The sequence below is a fragment of the Callithrix jacchus genome, chromosome 14 (assembly GCF_049354715.1).
Source record: "Callithrix jacchus isolate 240 chromosome 14, calJac240_pri, whole genome shotgun sequence".
Lineage (NCBI taxonomy): Eukaryota > Metazoa > Chordata > Mammalia > Primates > Cebidae > Callithrix > Callithrix jacchus.
The window spans coordinates 26,539,886-26,564,255 of record NC_133515.1 but is presented as its reverse complement, the minus strand read 5'-3'; the positions used below and the strand labels follow the sequence as shown (position 1 = coordinate 26,564,255).

General features: G+C 38.2%; 1 protein-coding gene across 5 annotated transcripts in view; it reads left to right on the top strand.

The window, feature by feature from the left end:
• Positions 1–7,698: 7,698 nt before the first annotated feature.
• KDM3A (lysine demethylase 3A) overlaps positions 7,699–24,370 on the top strand; it is a 54,699-nt gene continuing 38,027 nt past the window's right edge. For 2 of the 5 annotated variants that reach the window (XM_078348947.1, XM_078348948.1), the window contains exons 1-8: positions 7,699–7,764; positions 8,331–8,546; positions 15,953–16,108; positions 17,327–17,437; positions 21,518–21,620; positions 22,844–22,968; positions 23,209–23,281; positions 23,381–23,469. In XM_078348947.1, the coding sequence (XP_078205073.1) occupies positions 8,361–8,546; positions 15,953–16,108; positions 17,327–17,437; positions 21,518–21,620; positions 22,844–22,968; positions 23,209–23,281; positions 23,381–23,469 (843 nt within the window). In that variant the 5' untranslated portion in view covers positions 7,699–7,764; positions 8,331–8,360. Of the gene's footprint in view, positions 7,809–8,330; positions 8,547–15,952; positions 16,109–17,326; positions 17,438–21,517; positions 21,621–22,843; positions 22,969–23,208; positions 23,282–23,380; positions 23,470–24,370 lie in introns of all 5 variants that reach the window. The other 3 variants (XM_035273394.3, XM_078348949.1, XM_035273392.3) reach the window with 2 other exon arrangements.

The window sequence follows — 24,370 nt, the reverse complement described above, 5'->3', positions numbered from 1 at the left end:
ACATTGATATTCATTTTCCAATATGTTAAAATGTAACGTTACCTATGAAAAGTATTTTTCATGTAATTGTCTTATGTCTTGTGTATATACCTCAAAGTCAAATCAATGGCTTTCAAGTATGTTCTAAAACAACATAAACAACACAAAAATTAATAATATTCTTAGTTATAAACATAGATGTTTTGCCATTGCTGCTAAATGCCATTTTGTACTTCGTTCCTTATGCTCTCTGTATTGTATTAACCCCCAGTGCTGTTGAACTGCTCTTATTTAAAAAAAAAAAATCTTGACATTGCATACATTTTTTGGTTAATCAAATCATATACATGGAAACATGTAATGTAAATGAGTTGAATATATATCAAATTTGTGACACTATTACCAATGAGCAGAAATTTACGGTAAGCAAATATTTTATTATTCCCCTTATTTGTCCTTACTGATATCTAAATTACTAAAAATGATATAAATCTATTTATTAAGGCTGATTAGGCTGAAGGGAAATTATATCAGATGGAAGTCTGGTTTTGCAGGAAGGGTTGCAGAAACAGTAAACATGTTGGAAAATAAAAAGGGCAGAAAAGGAAAACAAATGAAACACTAAGGTAGTGTATTTAAACCCAAACAAATTTATAGTATCCAAAAACTGAAAACAGTTCAAGTATCCATGAACAAAGCATGGACATACCAGCAGGGCACTGTGGCTCACACCTGTAATTTCAGCACTTTGAGAGGCTGAGGCAGGTGGATAACCTGAGGTTAGGAGTTTAAGACCAGCCTTACCAACATGGTGAAACCCCATCTCTACTAAAAACTACAAAAATTAGCCAGGCATGGTGGCACACCCCTGTAGTCCCAGCTATCTGGGAAGCTGAGGGAGGAGAATTGGTTGAACTGTGGAGGTGGAGATTGCAGTGAGCTGAGTTCACATCACTGTACTCTAGCCTGGGCAACAGAGCAAGACTGTCTCAAAACAAAACAAAAAAATCAAAGCATGTATATACAAACTGTGGCATATTCAGACATCAGGGTACTACCCAACAATAAAAAGGAACAAACTTCCTATAGATGTGATTACCTGGATGAATCTCAAAAACATGTTGAGTAAAGGAAGGTAGACACAAAAGAGTATATATTGTATAACTTCGTTTAAATTAAGCCACAGGCAAAGCTAATTTATGACGACAGAAACTGGAACAACAGTTGCTCTTGGAAGAAGTATTGACTTAAAAAATACATGAAATATTTCGGGGTCATGGACATGTTCTCTATCAGACTTTGGCAAATCTTTTCTCTAAGGAGCAAAAGTATTAATATTTTTGTTTTTCAGGACCATACAGTTTCTGTTAAAACTGCTAAGTTTACCACTGTAGCATGAAATCAGCTACAAATAAAACATAAACAAATGGGTATGGCTATGTTCTATTAAAATATTCTCTCTTTTTTTTTTGAGACGGAGTTTCGCTGTTGTTACCCAGACTGGAGTGCAATGGCACGATCTCGGCTCACTGCAACCTCCGCCTTCTGGGTTCAAGCAATTCTCCTGCCTCAGCCTCCCAAGTAGCTGGGACTACAGGTGTGCACCACCATGCCCAGCTAATTTTTGGTTTAGTAGAGACAGTTTCACCTTGTTGACCAGGATGGTCTTGATCTCTTGACCTTGTGATCCACCCACCTCGGTCTCCCAAAGTGCTGGGATTATAGGTGTGAGCCACTGCGCCCGGCCTAAAATATTCTTTATAGCTGAGTACAGTGGCTCATCCCTGTAATCCCAGCACTTCAGGAGGCCAAGGTGGGTGGATCACTTGAGCTCAGGATTTGAGGCCAGCCGGGACAACATGGTGAGACTTCATCTCTATTTTTTTTTTTTTAATTAATAAAATAAAAATTAAAACAATATTCTTTGTAGACAGAAAGAATTTAATAATAATATAATAATTTGTGTAGACACAAATTATTTCCGCGACCCCTAAATATTCCCTCATATAATTTGTGTAGACACAAATACCTGCAGGGCACTATGTAGACACAAATGATGTAACATTTGAATTTAATATAATTTTAATGGGTCACAAAACATTATTGTTCTTGCTTCCCCCTCATATATTAAAAAATGTAAAAACCACTCTTGAAAGGCTGTAGAAAATTAGGGAGTGAAACAGATTTGGCTTGTGGCTGTAGTTTGCTGATCCCTGTTCTATATCTTGATGGGGTATAGGTTATTTGGATGTATGCAAGTCATGAGCTGATAAAAATGTTCACTTAAGATCTGTGTATTTCTCTGGATATAAATTATTCCTCAACAGAAAAAGTCTTTAAAAATACCCAGAGGCAAGGAGTTTAGTGCTGACACTCTGGGGTGACTTTACAGTCACCGGTGCTTTGCATTAACAGAAATAGCCTAAGACATTTAGATTTTCACATTAAACACAAGTTATTCTTGTGCTATTTAAGGGAAGCAGGTTTAGGCAAAAATATTGTGTTCTAATTGTTTTGAAATTGAGAAATTAAGGTCAAGCATATTCCAAATTTTCTGTTGCCAACTTTCTTAAAGGCGTCTGGAAACTTCTAATATCCTCTAGAGCAAGGCTTGACACAGTATGTTAGTGTCAGGCTTTGACTGGAACATATATACTGGAGCTTGGATAATTTTTACTAATCAGTGGAAGTGATTTCTGACAATACCTACAGGCTAAAATATATTTGTTGGCAGTTTCAATATCCTGCTACTCAGTCCTCCATCTGTCTTCATCTCAGTGTATCCTTTGACCTTACTGCATGGTTTTCCAAGTTTGAAGTTCTTTTTGGCTTGTTTCCAGAATGCACCTCTTGCCTGGTTCTCCTCCTACTTCTAAGAGAGCTCTTGGTCTTTTCAATGCTCATTGCTGGTCCCTGCATGAATGCCCTACCTCACCCTCCCCGGACTCTGACATCCACGTCAGACCACTTTCCTACATAGACACTCTCTTCCCCCTCCTCAGGCTCTGTAACTCATGCCAGGCCTTCTTCTCATGTAAACAGTCTCTTCACTTTGTTTGGGCTCCAACATACCATACTAGGCTGCCCCCATTCATGGATGTCCTCCTCACCACACTTGGATTCTAGATACCTGAAGCTGGGCTAACCTTTTGAGTGTCCACCCTTCTCACCTACTTGGGCTCCTACTTCCCATGCCAGGCTATTATTCCTTACTCTTTAGAGCTCTAACATCCCATGACACACAGCCTCTCTTTATTAATACTTATCTTTTCCTGCCTCTCGTAATGGCCTCAAGACTGAAATGTTCAGAAAGAGGAAAGGAAAGAGAAAAAAAGTAGAGGGGAGGGAATTTTAAAACATTTTAGTGGATTTAAAAATATTTAGCATTCCCTGGAACTTATCTTTCTGAATGTTGGTATAGTAATCTTTGTTATATATACCTTATATACATTTTTTTTGAGACAGGGTCTTGCTTTGTCATCCAGGCTGGAGTGCAGTGGCGTGATCTCGGCTCACTGCAACCTCTGCCTCCTGAATTTAAGGTTCAAGTGATTCGCCTAGCTCAGCCTCCTGAGTAGCTGGCATTATGAGTGAACACCAGCACACCTAGCTAAATTTTTATACTTTTACTAGAGATGGAGTCTCACCATGTTGGCCAGGCTGGTCTCAAACTCCAGACCAGAAGTTTTTTGCTACCTCAGCCTCCCAAAGTGTTAGGATTACTGGTATGAGTCACTGCACCTGGTTTATATATACATTTTTAATGGATAATCAATAGACCTCAAAGCATGTATTGAATAGTTTATTCTTTACACACACTAGAAATACTATGTCAATAATAAACTAGTTTTTAATTTTCAATATATATTGGGTCTGTTTCTGTGTTCTCTTAATCACTCATATATTTATGTCTTCATGTTTTTTCTTTGTTCATGGTTTCATTAGAGGAGAAATTACATATTTATCAGCTCATATAAGGAGATAGAATTTTTCATCTTTTTTATATATGTCAGTAAAGTCTAATTTTCTTCATATACAATTGTATTCATTTCATGTGTTTATTTTTAGATATTCTGTGTTTTATTATCATTAATGGTTTCTTTTTTTCTAATGTATGTTCTAATTGATGCTTGCTAAGGAACAGGAATTCTTTTTATTTTCATTTGTTGATCTTTTATTGCATTATCTTTTTGACTCTTGTTTTAATTCTAATAATTTGTCACTAATGTTTTTGAGTTATCTACTTTTGTGGGCTTTTTGTTCCATTCCAATGTTTATATTGTATTATTTTTCTTGTCTTATTACATCAGCAATTGACCTCTATTGTAACTTGAATAGTAGTGATAGCACTGGGCATTCTTATCTTGCTCCTGACTTTCATGAAAATCTTTTTAAAATTTTACAATTAGTAAATGTAAGTATATTTCTGGTAGATATTCTTTACAAAGCTATAAAACTTTTCTTCTATTTTTAGTTTGCTAAGAGTTTTTATAATGAATGAAAATGAAGTATATAAGATTTTTGGTGTATCTATTAAGATAATCATATGTATTTTCTCCTTTAATCTGTTAATGTAGTAGATTCCATTAATGAGATTTAAAAAATAAATTTTAAAAGTAACAGGGACATATTTGCCTTACAAAATGAGAAGATTACAGGGAGTGCGGAGATTGGGGAGATGTTGGTCAAAGGACACAAAATTTCAGTTAGACAGCAGGAGTAAGTTCAAAAGATCTATTGTACATCATGGTGACTATAGTTAATCATAATATATTGTATGTTTGAAAATTGCTAAGAGTGGACTTTAAGTGTTCTCACCACACCAAAAAAAGGAAGTATGTGAGGTAATGCATATGTAAAATAATTTGATTTAGCCATTCTACAATGTATACCTATACCGAAACATAAGATTGTACACCATAAACATATACAATTTTACCTGTCAATTAAAAATAAGGTGAAAAAAATACAAATACAAAAAAGTATATTTATAAATAAAACATGAGAACTACAGATAATGTGCAATGTCTTTGACTAATACCCATAATTCTAGTGTGCACTCCCAATACCAGTAAACATTAGTGTTTTAACCATATTTAATAGAACATATATGCTGTTGTTTTTGTATGTATATTTTGACATAGTACCAAAGGCAAATTTCTTTTTCATTCAAAATATATTTTGGTAACCTATTTTTATTAGAACATCTTGCTACTTTTACTCCTTTACACATCCTCTACATCTTCCCAATATTTGATTACATTCCATTTATTATTAATAATTCAATTTATTCCTTCTCCAACTGAAGTAGATTTAGATTATTTGTAGATGTCTTCTTATTCATATGTGTGTGCATGTTTTTCTATGGTACATAACTTATATTCCTAGGTTTTTAGAAACTTGAAAAATATTTTTTAAAAATTCTGAGTGGTATTGAATGCAGTGTGCACTTATAACATTCTTAGTTTTCTACGTAATTTAAAAATACGCTTAAGATCATGAGTGTTCAATGTGACTTCATGCTCTGTTTAGCCTTGACTAAGGTGAATATATGATTTTTCTCTTTTAACCTGCCACGGTCAATTCTAGTAGTTTTCTAATCTTGAAATATCTTTATATTTATACCATCCTAATTAATCATAGTATTTACTTACAAAATATGCTGCTGGATTTAATTTGCTGGTATTTTATAAAAGAATTTCCCATCTATGTTCATAAGTATAATTGAACCATAGTTTTCCTTTCTTATACTGTCCTGATTCAGAATTTGTAAAATGTTTTACAACTTTTATAAAATGCATTGGATATCTTTCCATCTTTTCTAAGCTCTGAAATAATGAATTCAACATAGAAAGTATATGTTCCTTGAGGTTCAGCATAATTTGTCCTTTACTAGTTGTTTTTCAAATTCATATTTAATTACATAATCTAAGTCCTCCATATCCTCCCTTACATTTTAAATTTGAGGTGCATATTTCTGAGATAGATATTTATATCTTCTACTCTAATCACAAATTGTCAAATTTGTAATATTTCTCATCATTCACAGTGTTATCTTAGGATAGGCCATGTTTTTAGATTCATAACAGTTCAGGAGACCATTTTGTCTTCATGGACTTTATCTTTTAATATAAAATCCTTTCCTTTTTGATACTTCTATTAATATTGCTATATTGCTTTCCTTTAGCTACCATTTGATTAAATCTTTTACCCCAATATTTTCAAGCTTCCTGTATTGTAAGAGTTTGCTTATGGTCAATTTATAGCTAGATTTTTCTTTTAACTCCGTCTTTTTAAACTTGTGAGTGAAATTAACCCATTTATATTTATTGTAAATACTGATGTTTTGACTCACTTCTCATATTAAAAACATTTTTACCATATGTTCTAGTTTCTTTTGCTTATCTTACTCCCATTTCTGCCTTCTGTTCAGCTGGATAGGTTTTCATTTTTTTATTTACCAGCCCCCTTCCTTTAAATGATCTGCAGATTATAAACCCAATTTAATTATCCTATTATTAACTTTAAAAACCGAAAGCCACATACTCAGAATATGTATGTTGAAAATCAACATCCAGAGTTAAGTTCCATCTACAATCCCTTATATGTTTCCAAACATTCTCTGATCATCAGCTTTCACACTTGCAAAATGGGAGGCATGAGTTCTTCATCCATTATCTTAAGGATTAAATGTGATGTAATGCCAAACACCAGCCTTTCTGAACACATGTCTTCAATTTCGTGTTTCCATTTCTTTTTCATTCAATCAAAATACTTCAGGTTCAGAGCACACAATCACCTCTTAACTCCTTTGTCCTTCAAAGTCACCTGCTCTTTCATCTCTTACACCATTCATTATGGCCTTCACCTACTTTCAATTTCCTTGTAAGCCTCAGAATACCTTCTCAATTTTTTTTTAAGAGAAAAAGAAAAGTCCCACTATACATTGTACATAAAGGTCTCTTTTGCTCCAGATTTAATGAACGTCATTATCCAGTGATTCCATGCCTTTCTTCATTTATCCTTCAAAATGGCGGCCTTTAGAAGTTCCATTATTAGCACCACGTGCGCCTGCGCCTCTCGCGGCCATTTCGCCCAGCAGCCCAAGCTCGGCGAAGCGCCTGCGCACGAGCCTCCAGAGCACTGTCGCTCCTCCCTCTAGCTGAGTACGCCTGAAACCGCACGTTCTCTTCCCTTCCCTCCCCCGCTGACTCTGCACCGCCCTCACCCTTTCCTGTGAGATTCTTCCGCCAAGTGGAGGGCTCATCTTCGGTCGACAGCCTACGCACTTGACGAACAATCCAATAGGCACTTACAGCTCAGGGTGTCTCCATTCATCCTTATCTGTGCGCCACGGCAATTTTCCTTCGGGCCCCAAAGTTGATAACCGATTTCGCAGGACTTTTTTTTTGCATACTGTGAGGCAACAAATGGAAAGAATGGGCCTGTGGCGGAGGGATCTCTCGCTTATTCTCTGTGTACTTTAACCTAATGGGGGTCGACCGGGAGTCGGAAGGGGGTGGGGAGAGGGAGGAGGCAGCCAAGGAATTGTTTTTTTCTCTGGCCCCGCCCCCGCCAGGCTGACCAATGGTGATAGTCTGTTTTCCCTGGAGCCTCGCCCAGCTCCTGTGTCTCAGCCAATGAGCGGCGGAAGCGGTTCCGAGGGGGCGGGTCCGGGAGGCTGTGCGTGTCTTGTGAGAGCTCTTGAACCAAGTCAGCGCTGGAGTCGGCGAGGCGGTTGGGAACGACGGCTGCTGCTGGTGACTCAGGGAGGCGGGAGGCGGGGTAAGAGCGCCGCGGCCTCGGCTGCGGGGACAGGGGGAAGGAAGGTGAAAGCGTTGAGCGCGCGGCCCTGTCGCGGGTTGGCAGCGGCGCAGGCCCGCGGGACAGGCGCCCGGGGGTTGGGGGCCAGGGAGCTGGGCGCCGGGGCGGCGCGGCGGGGCAAGTGCGGAATCGCGGGCTCGCCCACCCTTCCTCGCGGGGCCGCCCGGGGCGGGGACCGGGCCGCCCGGGACCGGCCATCTGCACCGGGGCCTTTTCTTTTTGGGGATGAGGGCTGAACACTTTCAAATCCGCTCGAGCCGCAGATAATTCTTCCTTCACTCTCTCTGCGTTTGCGTTTGAGGTGTTGGAAAAGCGAAACTTGAGAGAGCGAGGGTCACGCGGCGCTGGGTCCCGGGGTGCGGCGGGGAGGGCGCCGGGGGGCGGGAGGGCGCAGGATAGGGGCTCGGTGCGGGTACGCCCGGGGCTGGCCGCGTCCTCGCGCGGGTTCAGCGCCCTCCGCCCGCCGTCTCCGCCCGGCCCCCTCCCACCGGCCGCCCCCGTCGCATTTTGTTTTTGTGTTTTTGCAGGGAGGAGCCCTTCCTGCAGGCGTGGAAACCATGGTGCTCACGCTCGGAGAAAGTTGGCCGGTATTGGTGGGGAAGCGATTTCTTAGTCTGTCCGCAGCCGACGGCAGCGACGACGGCCACGACAGCTGGGACGTGGAGCGCGTCGCCGAGTGGCCCTGGCTCTCCGGGACCATTCGCGCTGTCTCCCACACCGACGTTACCAAGAAGGATCTGAAGGTACAGCCGGCTCCGGGCCTCAGCCGCCGGACGTTTCATAGTTACCTTGGTAACGCGACCATCGGCCCCCTCCCTCCGTTTTCTGAAAACGGAGACCAGAAACTTGGCATCTGATCTGAAGGTGCAGGAAGCTAGACCTTGAAAGTCTTTGGGATGGTTGTGTAGAGCCGGGGTGTGTTTGGCCCACAGCTTTTGGCTGCCTGGCTTTAATAATGGGCTTAGGGTTGTTCAGACACGCTTCATTAATGCCGGTGCTGTGTCCCACTACGACTGTCTGATCTTTTCTCCAGAGGAGGAGGGGTATTTCTGTTAGCGTTGGGTTGGACCTGTAGGTGACGTTTGGAGGCATTAAGAATTGAGGGTTAGTGCTTGGAAGTGTTTTCAGATAGTTTTGTTTGTTTGCTCCTCTTAATTTATTCACTCAACTTTTACAAAAAACTTTGCCTTGTTAAAAATGAAGTTAGCGTAGAGGGAGGAGCTTAAGTAATGTTTGGCGTTTAGGGTGGGTATTTGTCCGTATATGGTGGGTCAGGGCAGGAGTGGGTTCCTGGTTTTCTGTGATGAGCTTGTCGGTGGGTGTGGGATATGACCATATATGGAGGAATGGGGTGGAGCAGTCCCATATATGGGATATTGGAGGACTGACTTAGAAATACTATGCTTGGACGCTTTGGAGGAGGAAGAAAATTGGAAACAAGTATGGTCAGTGAATTTTTTTTTAATCATAATGACACTCAGAACCTTTTTCTGTTAGATCTTTTCATAGATAGATGAATTCTGATTGTGCTCCCTAATAGAAGTATTGGTGTGAAAGGATTGTCTGGGAACAACTAGTGAGGAAGCCATTGTACCAACAAAGACTCCTTTGTGCAAAAATAACTGAAGAAAGGTTCCTAAGAAAGACTCCAAAGTGGTGATAACTTGAAGGAAGCTTGTCAGAAGATATTTCCACCCTGCATAATGGATGTGTTTCAGTATCTTCACTTGACCATCATCTTTGCTTTTTCTTAAACTATGGTCAAATAAAGGAAGCAAGTTTTAGCACTGGCAGTTGATATGTTGATTTCTAAAACACTGTTCATTTGAACACATTCAGGGTGACCGTGCATGCCCAAACCGGTATTTATCTGCAGAGTTGTGGGGAAAGGGTATGCTGTTATGTATTAATGCTTCAATGTTGTGCCTTGTCTCATGTTGAAAAGGAGGAGTGACCAAAGAGCATTTAACTGTGTGCCAAGCACTTCACAACCATGATCTCGTTTAATCCTTGTAGGAGTTCTTGGGGGTAGGTACTAATATTGCCCCCAGGTTTATGGATGAAACTACTGTGCCTGAGGGACCTTAAACATCTTGCCAAGGACACATACCTAGGAATTGACATAGCCTGATAGCCTGTGTTTTGTCTAACCCTGGAAGTTTCACTACAGAAGCTGCCCTCTTAATCAGCCAGCCAGTAATCAAGAGCTGTGCCACAACAGAGTTCCTGTCATGCTGTGAGGTTTGGTTTTTTTCCCTCCATTCCACTCATTCTCCTGCCAAATCAGGTTGTGATATTTATAGAGAGAATATATTGTGGTGCAAGAATGGCAACCTTTTTGCTTGGGGCTTATAACCTTTCTACATAAGATAGGCTTTGTCTACTAGATTTCAGTTATGCTTGTTGTGGTTTATTTCACCTGCCAAGTAAAATTTTCTCTAGTGCATTTGTTTTTATGTGATTTGAATGGAAACAAGATCTTATTTAAACTTTCCAGTCTTCAGTTCTTTGGCAGATGTTGAGAGACTAGGCGTTCCCTGCCCTTCTCTGGCGGTGATTGAGAACCTGTTAGGTTAGGCAAGCAATCTAGAAGGAACTGTCTATGTATAAATTTTTTAAGTCTTCTCCCTCCACCCCCATCCTTTGAGGAGGTGGTGATATCTTCATTTTCAGAATGAGGAAATAGATTTAGGAAATCTTGTCCAGATTTGCATAATTAGCTACTAAGGGAGGCTGGGAATCCAGATTTGGCTATGTTTTCTTCACCGCACTTTGGTGCCTAACCTGGAGGCAACTGGGAATTCATGTCAAGAAAATTTTGGCTAGGTTGGATTTTTGCCCTACTTGTGGACGTCACAACTCAACCCTCATGTGAGATGCCAATCTACTCTCTCTTTTCTAGTCATGGTTTATCACTACATACCTTAGTTGAGTAAGATGTTAAATTTGGGGGCCACATTGCATTTAACAAAAAATAGGATTTTATTTTACCTTGTTTTTAGTGACGGTGGCGGGGGGCGGGAATCTCGTTGCCCAGGCTGGTCTGGAACTCCTGGCTCAAAATACCAAAACCAATTTGTGCTTGGTGAGATGCAGGCAGGAACAAAGTAACTAAGACCCTGCTTACACCTGGGTTTAGGGGCATTAAGTTTTTTGTGGGGGGGGGGGCAAGGGACTGAGATGAATAAGAATAAATAACATTCAAGTAGTATGTAACCATTCTTCTAGTTTTCGTGCAAATAGAAGTCTGTCTAGACTGGCTTGCTTAGTTAAGGATGATATTAATGAGGCCAAGGCTTGTTAACTTTGTGTCAGACTTTGTAACAAAATCACTTACTTAGATGACAAAAAGATACTATATCTAGTAGTCGGTTGCAGAAAAGTTAAGGTGAAGACATAAACATAGTAGATAACAATGATAAATGGTTACATCAGGATTCAGGAAAGAAAAAAATCATTAAATGGTTATTATGTGGCAATTACTTCATTTAATTCTCATAAATATCCTAGATGGTAAACCACATTTTTAGTGTCAAAAACTGAGGCTCAAAGAAGGTAAATAACTTGTCCAAGTTTGTCTCCAGACTTTAAACACTAGGCTTTAATATTCACGTAGAGCAAGGTTAGAGCATTTTATTTTTCTAGGCTGTATATCCCTGACACCTAGAATACTGCTTGGCATGTAGTGTGTGCTCAAATATTTGAATGAATAAGTGAAGAGATCCTAAAATTTTTACCTCTTCTATGGAGAAACAGTTTAGAGAGAATCTACTGATGAGGCAGTAGCTTTCTCTTTATCTGGAATAACAACAGATCTTAATTAGATGTGGCTATAAAGACAGCTTTACTCTTATTTTTATTCTACTTGAGTATGAAATGAGTTGCTTTTTCTACTTGAGTATGAAATGAGTTGCTTCCTAGCTGATTTTGTTCCCATTATACTTGCTGGGAATGCCCTGCTTCCTTAACTTGTCCTTCTCTTCCTTGAAGCCTACCTTTTCCTTGAGTCTAATGCCACTTCTTAGTCCTTAGGGGTGTCCTTAGCAGGTAAGTAGCTCTTGCCATCTATGTACCATTTCCTGCTATTGTCAGCAATTGTGTGCCTTGACCAATGCCCAGCCTTTCATTTTTGCACACCATTGGATCTTCAGTGTTAGTGGATTCTGCTGCCAGTCAAGCCATGTAAAATGAAAAACTAGCACAGTATAAAAACTGTGTACCCCTTTTAATTGAATGCCAGATCTTGGGATTTTAGACAAACATTTCAGCATAAGAAGATACAAATGGAAGCACAAGGAATTAATTTCTTTGTGGAGTAGTGAATTAAGTGGTATTCTGCATGGTAGTGTGGGGCATAGAATAGACAGCTAATTAAAAATTTCTTGACCAGAAACCATGTCATTCTGTGCTCCTACTTTTAAACTTGGAAACATTTTTCCATGGTCTTTCTGATGGTTATTGTAATCATATACTATGAGATGAGAGTATGGTAAGAAGAGAATGTGGTAAGAGTGGGAGATTTTGATACTAGTTTATTGAATATAATACTCATATAAAGAGATTTACTGTTGGGGAAACATGAACTTGAAAAATCTGAAATATCCAGCATTTGGTTAAGGTGTGTCATAGGCTAATAAGGTACACATTTGCAAAATATGCTATCAAAAGAAGAGATACCAAAATTATAGGTAGTGAATCATAATTGACTCTTTGGCGTCTGAAATCACACAGCCTAAGTAACATCTCATTGTGGGCCAAAGGAACATGAGTGAAATAACACAATTTGGAATAGAAACTAGTTGTATCTGTCAGCTTGCATAAGCTTGCTCAAGTCACTTTAGTTCTTACTGAATTTAAATGTCTTTTTAGGCCAGGCACAGTGGCTCACGCCTCTAATCCCAGAACTTTGGTAGGCTGAGATGGGCGGATCACCTGGTCAGGAAGTCAGGAGTTTAAGACCACCCTGGCCAACATGGTGAAACTCAGTCTCTACTAAAAATACAAAAATTAGCCGGCTGTGGTGGCACACACCTGTAATCCCAGCTAGTTGGGAGGCTGAGACACGAGAATCACCTGCATCCAAGAGGCAGCGGATACAGTGAGTTGAGATTGCCCACTGCCCTCCAACATGGTCAACAGAGCAAGACTGTCTCAAAAAGTAAAATAGATGTCTTTTTATAGAAATGTCTGCAGAAGAGGCTTTTTTAGGGGATGTCCTTAAATGTAAAACCTCAGACTGCAGGGCACAAATGAAAGATGCTTTGTTTTTTCTGGAAATGGGGTCATGCTTTGTCACCCAGGCTGAAGTGCAGGGATGCAATCATAGCTCACTGCAGCCTCAACTTCCTGAGCTCAAGCTGAAGTTCTCCCACCTCAGCCTCCCGAGTATCTAGGACCACAGGTGTGCACCACCACTCCTGGTTAATTTTTGTAGTTTTTGTAGAGACAAGGTTTCCCCATGTTGCTTTGGCTGGTTTCCAACTCCTGGATTCAAGTGATCCTCCTGCCTTGACCTCCTAAAGTGCTAGGATTACAGGTGTGAATCATGGTACCTGACTGACGTATACAGTTTTGATATGAAACTTTTGAAGAATATTGAAGAAAGCTTACAACTTGTTGGTTTTATTATATATTTTTTAAAGTCATCTTACTTCAAACCAAAAATAATGTGAATTTTTGACTAATAGCATAATATTTAAAGTCATAAGCTTAAATTGTTTTTAAGGAGCTAAACCTTTTTTTTTTTTCAAATCACTCAAAAATTGGGATATGAATAGGTACGCTGTCTGACTTTTGGTTTAGAGTTATCTTAAGCTTTAGATAATGATCTGGTAAGAACTGATGTTGCTTAAGTTTTGGGAAACTATTTAAGATCTTAATCCTGGGCTTTTTTTTTTTTTTTTTTTTTTTTTGCTGAATAGATATTAGATAATGATGTTGAAGACCCTCTTTCCCTTACTTCTGAAGTAGTAAGTGATACGTTGAGAAAGTTAAGATTTGAATTACCATGGAGGTTTTGAAAGTATCTAGTTGTCTTGCAGGACACTTTACGTACACTGTCTTTTAAAATATGCCTAATGATGCAATGAGAGATAGGTGTTACTTTTTTCATTTTGAAAAACATTGAGAGAACTTAGATTTCAGTGAGGGTTCTTAACTTGGGGTGCAGGTCAGTTTCCTTTGTAATCATATTTTATTTTATATATATGTAAAATCATTCTAAGAGATTCAGTGTAGCTGGAATTCAAACTAAGATCTCTCTGAATCTGTATCTGGAATTTGTGTGTGCTTACTCCTCTTATACCATATTGCTGATAGATGAGAAAATTGTCTCTACCCACCTTTCTGAAAGATCATTTAGTTCGTTACAGTGATAGAATACATATAACCAGGGAGAAACATATATGGGACTTGCCATATGAGTGTTCCCATATTTGCATTCATTCTGGTTTGGAAAGTATTCAGTAATAACTGCAAAGTTAAAATCTGTAATACCAAGAAGATATGTCGTTTCCTAGGCAAAGTTACCTGGGAAGTTAGGGATGCATGTTTTGTTGGCTGCGAAGCGTAGGGTAGATCTTAGATTTCATTGATTTTAAATAGCTGTCCTGTAGACTGGAGAAAGTTTGGGATTGAGGTTGATGTGGGAATTCAGTGCCTTCTAAGCATATGAGAGAAATAAGATAGGAACCCAATTCAGAGGGAAATTTATTCATTAATCTGTTCTAAGAAGTATTTGAGTGCCGATTAGATTTCATATACCAGTAATATACAGTGGTAAGCAAAAGCAGAGACAGACTTTGACCTATTAGAAATTATTTGTCAATCAGTTAATGACAAATAGTGTAAAATGTGGATAAGTGCTAAGAGAGAAGTACAAAACTTTTGAGTACAATTAGTAAGGGGACCTCTCTTGGGCAACAGAGGCACTTTGGTAAGGAAAGGGTTGTTTGAGGAAAGGATTTGCAAATTGTGTTTTGACAGATGAATGGAAGTTAACTAGTTAATACACTGAAGGTTGAAAAGGGATATATAAGTGATGTCTGTAAAATTATGAACAGATTTGAAAGAGAATAGATGTATTAACTAATACCTGGAAACCAAAATGAGATACCTCTTTAGTATGAGGAGGAATTTTAAGCCAAACAAAAATAGTTATTTTTACCCTGATTGTTGAGGGACTATTGAAATTGGTAGACTATAAAAAGCATAAAAGAGGACCTAGAATAAGTTAAGGGGTAGCACATTCACAATGGGTTAAGGAAGCTAGAGTGTTTCTGTGCTTTTGTATGACTTTGGTGTTTATGGTTTTATAAACAGTTCCTACTCATAGATCACTCCCAGAAGCCCACTTTTAGACTGATTTTTTTAAATGTCTTAAAACATTTATACAGGTTGTAAGAACTGTAGCCTTAGGGTTCAAAGTGTTATGCAGGTCAGAAGCAGGAAACACAATTACTTGGAAAACAGTATTTCATCGTAGTTTAACTTTCATGTAAGAAGCTAGAGGTAGTTCTGAAAAAATCTGTGGTCATTATATTTATTAGTCACTCATTTCTGTGTAATCAAACAAGTAGTTTTAGACCCCAAATTCTGTGGTAAATTTCTTAGCTTATTCAACTGAAAGGGATATTGAAGATATACTATATATTAGACTTTGTGCTGAATTCTACTCATTCCGGAGGAATTCAAAAGCAGGTGGTGGATTGTGGTGATGAGGAGTCGTCTTAAATCCACTTATATGGTCAACAGAGAATTACAGTGTAATTCTATTAAGTTCATCTTTTGAGTTTCAAATTTTTGTCTTCCAATTCCAAAAATTCACATGTCTAATTTATATATATAAACACCTGCTAAATAGAGGTTTACTGGTTTCCAGGCTTCCCAGGGGGTTACTTTAGGGACAGAGACTGGCCCAAAAAGCCCTTGACTTCTGTATCCCAAAGTGAGTTGGGAGCCAAAGCTTGGTTCATGTATGATTATTTTATTGTAGGCTGTGAAGGGAAGTGAGGGAGCTGGGAGGGGGAAAGCACATCCAGATAAATGATTCAAGTAGAATAATGAAGGTATAGTTCAACTGGGGCATTTGTAATGCTTATTTTTTATAAATTGAATCTGTTTCCCCCCCTCCCTAATTTTGTCTGTTTAGGTGTGTGTGGAGTTTGATGGAGAATCTTGGAGGAAAAGAAGATGGATAGAAGTCTATAGCCTTCTAAGGAGAGCGTTTTTAGTAGAGCATAATTTGGTTTTAGCGGAACGAAAGTCACCTGAAATTTCTGAACGAATTGTACAGTGGCCTGCAATAGTGAGTAAAACTTGGGCTTATTGAACTCCTGGGAAGAGGGCATTTTATCCATTGTGGGTAAAGCAAGGAAAATATATAATGTAATATAAACAGAAAGTCAGAAAAAGCTCCCAGGATCTCCTGTCAGCCCTTTTAGGAACTCTGCAGCTCTGGGCATGTCCCTTGACTTTGTTGGATCTCATGTTCATTTGACAAATGGGGATGGAGGTAGTAGTGGGAATGTCTAAGTCAGAAGGCAGAAACCAGCAGTCATATGTAAACATACAGATCTGTTTGGTTTGGCCCTCACAGTAATTTCAGAAAATTTGAATTAATTGCCTACTTTAAAAAATGTGGAGAATACATCTAAAAATCTAGATTTCCACTGTCTCAAAAAATCTACAGGATACTGGCAACACTGACGCCTTATGACAGTTTCTTATGGCAGCAATAGCCTGGGGCCAAATAGTAGCTGTTGCCTTGCTTCCTGTAGGGTTTCCAGTCTTCATCTTGTGATCTTTAAGTTTCCCTCTGGCTTATTATATTTGTCTTTAAAGATGCTATATGTCAGTATATGATTGTGCATTATCCACATTATAAAAGTGGGGCGCAATTGAAGAGAAGAGTGAGCACTGTCTGGAGAGGGTACTTTAGGCTTTATAGGACTTGAGCTGGTGCTTCAAGGAAGAAAGGTCAGATCTGGATGGTTTGGAAAGGCTGGGAGAATGGTTGAAGGCTGATAAGATTGTGAAGGGTCCTGCATATGGTGTCAGCAAAATTAAGATTTTGCCCAGAAGTGAAAAGAGTGGTATGAAGATTCCTGAGCGATGTAGGGTTGTGGTTAAAGTTTTATTTTGCTCTTTGTATTTTTTCCCCCAGTTGTTAATAACTGGTTAAAAACATGGGCCTGTTTGCCCAGAAAAATATGCGTACAAATATATTTTACATAAATTTTTGGGAAACCATGAATCTGTGGATTCAGTCCTACATGTTAATGACTCTCAAATGGGAGTCATTAACATATCTGGGTTAAATTATTGTGTTTGAATAAAAATTGTATGCTCTGTAGCTACATAATTGTTATGAGATAACTTGCAGTAAATAAAAAAATTTAATGGCTTTGTCACTTTCTGTGTGTATGGAAAATTGCCAGTTCCTATTTTAAGAAAATTATGCTGACAGCAGTTAACGATGCTAAAGTGCTAAACTTTACGATGCTAAAGTTTTCTTTTGTTTCAGATGTACAAACCTCTGTTGGACAAAGCTGGTTTGGGATCCATAACTTCTATTCGATTTCTGGGAGATCAACAAAGAGTATTTCTTTCTAAAGACCTTTTGAAGCCTATACAGGTAAAACATAGAAACCATAGTAAACCATAGAAACAGAAATACGAACTCCTTTAGCATGAGAAGTGAAGTACAGTTGAATCTTGAACAGTGTGGATATTAAGAATGCTGACCCCTTGCACAGTAAAACATCTACATATAACTTTGATTCCCTCCAACGTTTACTAATAGCTTACTGTTGACCTAAAGCCTTCTTGATAAACAGTTGGTTGACATATATTTTATATATGTATTACATATTGTATTCTTACAATAAAATAAGCTAGATAAAAGAAAGTGTTATTAAAATCATAAGCAGAATACATTTACTATTCATTAAGTGGAAATAGATCATTATAAAGGTTTTTATCCTTGTCTTCATGTTGAGTAGGCTGTCAGTCTTGCTATCTCAGGGGTGGCAGAAGTGGAAGAAAATCTGTCTTTTTCATCAATATAGTGGCCAAGTGTATTGATGTTGATTGCTCTAATTTACCTAACAGAAGGTGAAGGTGGCAGGGTGGCAGAAATGGAAGAAAATCTGTTTTTTTCCTCAATACAATGGCCAGCTGTATTGATGTTTATTGCTCTATTTTAAATACCTAAGAGAAAAGAACCTGTCCCATCAGCAGTTAGGTGTTACGCATCATTCCTCAATGCTGGCTTTTGGATTAGCGCTGTCCATTTATGGTTGAAAGGACAAGGGTACCATAGTTGATGGTATTTGTGTGTGGAAACACTTAGGTGATATGAAAATAATATTTAAAAGTAGACTTATTTATATACATATGTGTGCATGCATACATATACACTCATGCATACATATATATAAACAGTTTTCATTATTTGTAGATTTTATGTTTGTGAATTTACCTACTTGCTAAAATATGTTTGTAACCCCAAATCAATACTTGTGGTGGTTCATGGTCATTCACCAGTATGTGCAGAGCTGCAAACAATTTGAGTTGTGTGATGCAGGTTCCCAGCTCCCAGCTAAGGTCAAATAAGGTGATGGTTTGCCTTGTTTAACTTATGCTGTATAACAGGTATGCTTTCTGCCGTCTATTTAGTGCTGCATTTTTGTGATTTTTGGTTTTTTTTTGGTGAGTTCACTGTAAAATGGCCCTGAAAAGCAGTGCGGAAGTGCTGTGATGTGTCATAAGAACAAACAAAATACATGTGTTAGATAAGATTCGTTCATCTTTGAGTTATAGTGCTTTTGGATGTGAATTCAAGGTTAGCGCATAAGCAGTATATGTTAAATATGATGTCTTTCAACAGAAACACATAAAACAAGATTGTGTGTCAATTGCATGATGAAAATGTGGCCAGAAGCTTGAAGGAACCTACACCTGTTTTCCCCTAGGAGCAATGGTTCAGTTTTTTGCAAGCTGCAAAAAACATTTTATTAACAGATACTGCAAATGATGAGAATAGATTGTGCTATGTGCATGTATGCGTGCACACACACATACACTCTTTGTAAAACTCCTATCTTTTTCCACACATTTAGGCTCCTGGGTCTTGCCCATGTGATTATTTGTTACGAAAATATTGGAAGAGGAAGAGCACACAGATTACCTCCACGGATCACCACCCTCAGAATAATGTTTATATTATAGTATTCATCTTTTAGATAACATTCATAAAGCTTAATAATCTTATTTACCCCCTTCTGTTCTGTGACTTCATACCTGACTTGTTTCTTTGGGGTATAGAACTGTGAAACTTACTTGCCAAAAACAGGTTGGGGTCTGTTGTTACCGGGTTGCCGAGCCTATATTGGGAAGCCCAAAGCACTGGTTTTCCCTCTACTTGAGCCTCATCCATACTTCCATCATCTGGAAAGTGAATGAAAACAGGGTTCATAATCTGAACCTTATTTTATAATGTTTAAGTAAATGGAACAGAGGAAGATGATTTCACTTAGTTAATTTCAGACACAAGTTATCTTCATATGTTAAGTACCCATCTTGATATTTTTCTTGCCTTAAAAGGAAGATGACTTGCTTGCAGAAATCAAGTAACATACAGGGAGGTTGTGGATATTTGCTTTACTGAGTGATAAAAGGAATTTTTTTCTTAGTTTTGTTTACTGAATTTGCATCTTTCCTGTATTTAAGCTTTTCAGTTAAGGTAGAACTCTAGTTTTGTTTCTTGGGATTGAAAAAGAAACATCTAAATTAGTAAGTTTATATTTGTTCTTAGCGAGCAGTGCTGTGAGCCATCAGTGTGAATGTTGTTATTAATACAATATGAATATATAATTAACTGGGAGAACTATAATTGGTGATGTTGACTTTTACGGATGATGAGTTTTCAAAGTTTAGTACTTCAGAGAATCATCTTGTATATATGGGTGATCACATCAGGCTGTACAAAATTCCATGTTGTGGGACGTGATTACCCCAGTAGGTTACTTACTCTAAATGCACAGAGCACCTGAAAATCATTTGGCATATGCAAAAGTTGGGGCTGAAACTCACGGTCTATCTTTAGATTGAATTTCACTCAGTTATCTGTGGGTAAGAAAAAGATAAGGTATCTGAACAACTATCTCACACTTTTGTTGAGCCCTAAAACTCTTCTGGGTAGCCTAATATGTTTCTACTTTATTGAAGCCCTTTGCGGCTCTCTCCATTAATATGTACATGTTCATCTTGTAGGAGGAATTGGAGAATACAATTAAATTTTTTGAAATTGCATAAGCAATGCACGCATGAGAGGAAAAAACTAACCCATTCTGGTAATTAATGTTGATCTCTCATGGAGACCCTAGGTTTGTCTAATGTTACTCGGCGAAAGAAATACATTTTTCCAGCACAGCTTCTCTTCCTAACAGACTAGTTATCCTTCCCAGTGGGAAAAATGGATGAACTATCCTTGGTCACTGTCATTTCACAGTGGCAGAAAAGCATAAAGGCCTAATATTGAAAGGGCTTCTGTGTTTAGCCCTTTTTTCTTTGCCCTGCTAGAATTCGGTTCGTCAGGTTATTCCTATTGACAGTTTCTGTATTACATTTATCATAACTGGGTGTGCACACAAAGCCAGAAGACTGTGGAATAGTGCCAAGAATGGAGCTGCTGTCAAGAATTGAATGTTTCAGAACTGGCTTACTCTGAAGCCTTAGGCTATTCATTCAGATTTTCTGTTTGTCCCCCCACCTCCCTTTTTGTAAAAAAGAGTGCATTTTTTGTAATGTGAGTCAGTTTAAATGAATCTGTGTGAAGTGTGTTATTTGTTAAAAATAGCAGTTTCTTAGCAGAAAGGGAGCCAAAGCTTGGTCAGCTTTAATGGGCCTTAGAAAGTAGGGTTTTGGCCTAGGTAACCAGGCTGGGTTCTGGTTCAAGATTTTCCCTAAAATTGCCATCCTGGGTGCGTGCATGCTCATCCCCAGAATGGCCACTGGGCACAGCCACGAGTTCACTAATGGGAATGTGGAAAAAAAGGGCTGCCCATTATCAGTGGAGTTTGATGGAAAGAGATGTGTACCCCTGAGTTAATCTTTACGATGTGTCAGAAAGTTTGGAGAACATTGATTAAGAAAACATTTTTCTGATTGATGAATAAAGTAACTCTCAGTTATGGTCATCTGCCCCTGCTAGGAGTTTACACAGTGTATTATACAGCACATGCAGTTTGTTATATAAAAGAAAAAAACAAACAGTAATTGCAGTGAATTGATCACATACATCTGTCTCTTGTGTGTCTTATCTGTGTTTTTTGCCCCTTGGATTTAGATCTGTGATTTCCCCATCCCCAATATTTAGGATACAGAGTGTTTTTTGCTTGGTTTGACCAGCTGTTTGTTTGTTATTTTCCCATAGCCAAAGTTAGTCATATTTGAAATTATGCTTTGAGCCACTCTTAATATTTCTCATGCTTCTAGCTTGGGATGACTTTACTTCAGTCTGCCTTATAGCTGTGATCATTTGATGGTTTAGGACATTTTGAGCCATTTGGAATTGGAATGGTCTGGGCTACCACGCAGTTTGTTAACACCACTTTAACCCATTTGATTAACCAATTGAAATAGCCCATTGGAATTTAAATAACCCTTCTTATTAACTGTTATTCTTAATATGTAATGATCTTTCACTTTTCAGGATGTAAACAATCTTCGACTTTCTCTTACGGATAATCAGATAGTCAGTAAAGAATTTCAAGCTTTGATTGTGAAGCATTTAGATGAAAGCCATCTTTTAAAAGGTATGTATGTGCATTATCTAGTGGTGATAGTACATGAGTTGAACAATAATTAGCTTGTGAGAAGCTAGGGTTTAGCCTCCCATTCATTTGCTGATTGAAATTTTTTTTTTCTTTTTCTTTCGTTTTTTGAGACAGTCTTGTGCCCAGGCTGGAGTGCAGTGGCAACTATCTTGGCTTACTGCAACCCCTGCCTTCCAAGTAGCTAGGACTCCAGGTGTGCACCACCACACCTGGCTTAGTTTTGTAATTATAGTAGAGACGAGATTTCACCATTTCACTGTGTTGGTCAGGCTGGTCTCAAACTCCTGGCCTTAAGTGATCTGCCTGCCAAGTGTGAGCCATCATGCCCAGCCATTTCTTACTTTTTTTTCTAAAATAAATTTTTAAGAATTTTAAAATTTAAAATTAATAAAATGTGTTTGATGCTAAAATCTCTGAACTTTGGAAAGTTCATGGATTAAAGGAAACAGTTGCTCAAGCCTTTAATCTCAGCAATTTGGGAGGTCCAAGGGTGGGAGGATTGCTTGAACCTAGAATAGGAGTTCAAGACCAGCCTGGGCAACACAGGGAGACGTCAGTCTCTACAAAACACTTTTTAAAAAATTAGCCCAGTGTGGTGGCACGTACCTGTATCCCAGCTGCTCAGGAGGCTGAGGCAGGAGGATCACTTGAGCCCAGGAGGTCAAGGCTGCAATGAGCCCTGATTATCCTGCTACACCCCAGCCTGGGTGACAGAGCAAGACCCTGTATAAAAACAAAAACAAAACAGTGAAGTGGGTATTTTAAAAGCTCAGCTATATTTTGATGTGAAATTTGATATATTTGGAATATCAGCCTTAGAAAATTGCTAAGGCATTAATTCGATATGCCTTACCTTCCCATTTATGTTATTGAGTTTCTACAATCATACTTTTTTTTTTCTGTGTTTTTAAAATTATCAGACATAGCATTTCTGTGGGGGTTCCTGAATTTGATTCCTCTAAAACCACACAGGACAGTGAGTGAGGTTTCGATCAATTGTCTAGTACTACTTTGGTCTGATCCAAAATAAAAAGTTTAAATTTTCTCCCAGCTTTTCTGAAATGTCAATCATCTTATGTTTATAGTGATTCTTTTAATGTTTACTTTTGCGTTTTTTAAAAAAAGACTTAGGAAAAGATTGTGCTGGGTGGTGGTGCTATTGGGAGATAATGCAAATTGCTCTAAGAATTTTTTTTTTTTAGGTGACAAAAACTTAGTTGGTTCAGAAGTAAAAATTTATAGCTTGGACCCATCTACTCAGTGGTTTTCAGCAACTGTTGTAAATGGAAACCCAGCATCAAAAACTCTTCAAGTCAACTGCGAGGAGGTAAAGACAACGATAACTCCTTGTAAGATAACTCAACAGAGCATGATGACTATACAAAGCATTTATGATTTTTTAGGCACTAAATATCTTTTATTATTTTATAGGGTAGAAATAATTACAATTGTTTTAAGAAGAAATTATTCATAAGAAACTCCTATTGTTATGTTAATGAGACAGATTTTTTAATATATTCTTGAGCATTTTTTATTTTCCAGTATCTTTGTTTTATTTATTTTTAAGATTCCAGCACTGAAAATTGTTGATCCATCACTGATTCATGTTGAAGTTGTACACGATAACCTTGTGACCTGTGGTAAGATACGTTATTTATTAAAATCTTTTTTCTTCTACTTCCCTCTTCTCACAGTACAAGAGACAGGGAAGCCAGCTTACCTATTTTTAAATATTTTAGGTAATTCTGCAAGAATTGGAGCTGTAAAACGCAAGTCTTCTGAGAGTAATGGAACCCTGGTTTCCAAACAAGCAAAATCTTGCTCTGAGGTAACCTTTATTCATCTTTGTCACTTGTATAAAGCTTTCCTTAACTCTAACATTGCATGGCTAGTTTTAAAACATTATTATTATTTATTTAATTATTTTTCTTTTTTTAGAGCTAGGCTCCAGGCTGGAGTGCGTTGGTGCAATCAGAGCTTACTGTAGCCTTGAACTCCGGCCTCCAGAGTAGCTGGGACTTCAGGCATGTGCCATGCATGGCTAATTTTTGTGGTTTTTTTTTAGAGACAGAGTCTTGCTATGTTGACTAGACTGGTCTTAAATTCCTAGGCCCAAGCGATCCTCTCGCCTCAGCTTCCCAAAGTGCTGAGATTACAGTCGTGAGTGATCTACTGTATGGCCAATTTTTTAGTGTTATATAGCTGTCTGCTCTTCTTTGCTAGTTCCAGATCTTGGCCATAATTTCTACACTGAAGCAGATGGAGATAATATAAGTTTATGGTTTACTATTTTATGTTAAAAAGTTTCATTTTTTGGTATTTGCTGGAGATTCTCAATAGATTTCATATTTACGCCATGTGGAAGTGTTCTTAAAGTTAAATTGAGTTGTGCATGTCAATGCCTGACACAAAAAGAGGAAGGAGCCTTAGCATTCTGAGTAGTTTGGGTATTGAAATAGGACCCTCACCTTCTCAGTAATAAGAAGTTTTGATTGGGCATTTATGATTGGGTAAACAAGTATACTAGTATTTCAAGGAATGTGATTGGTTTTTCATTACAAATTTCTGTCCAGAAAAGTAGAGGCATTTGTGAATACTACTATGGGTTCAAGTACCAAATTTAATTCTTTTCTGAAATAGTTACCATTTGGACCAAGACTATTTTCTCTTTTAGGTGAGTTAAATCATTAGGATATGTTACAGTACAAATAACTTCTTTGCACCTTAGA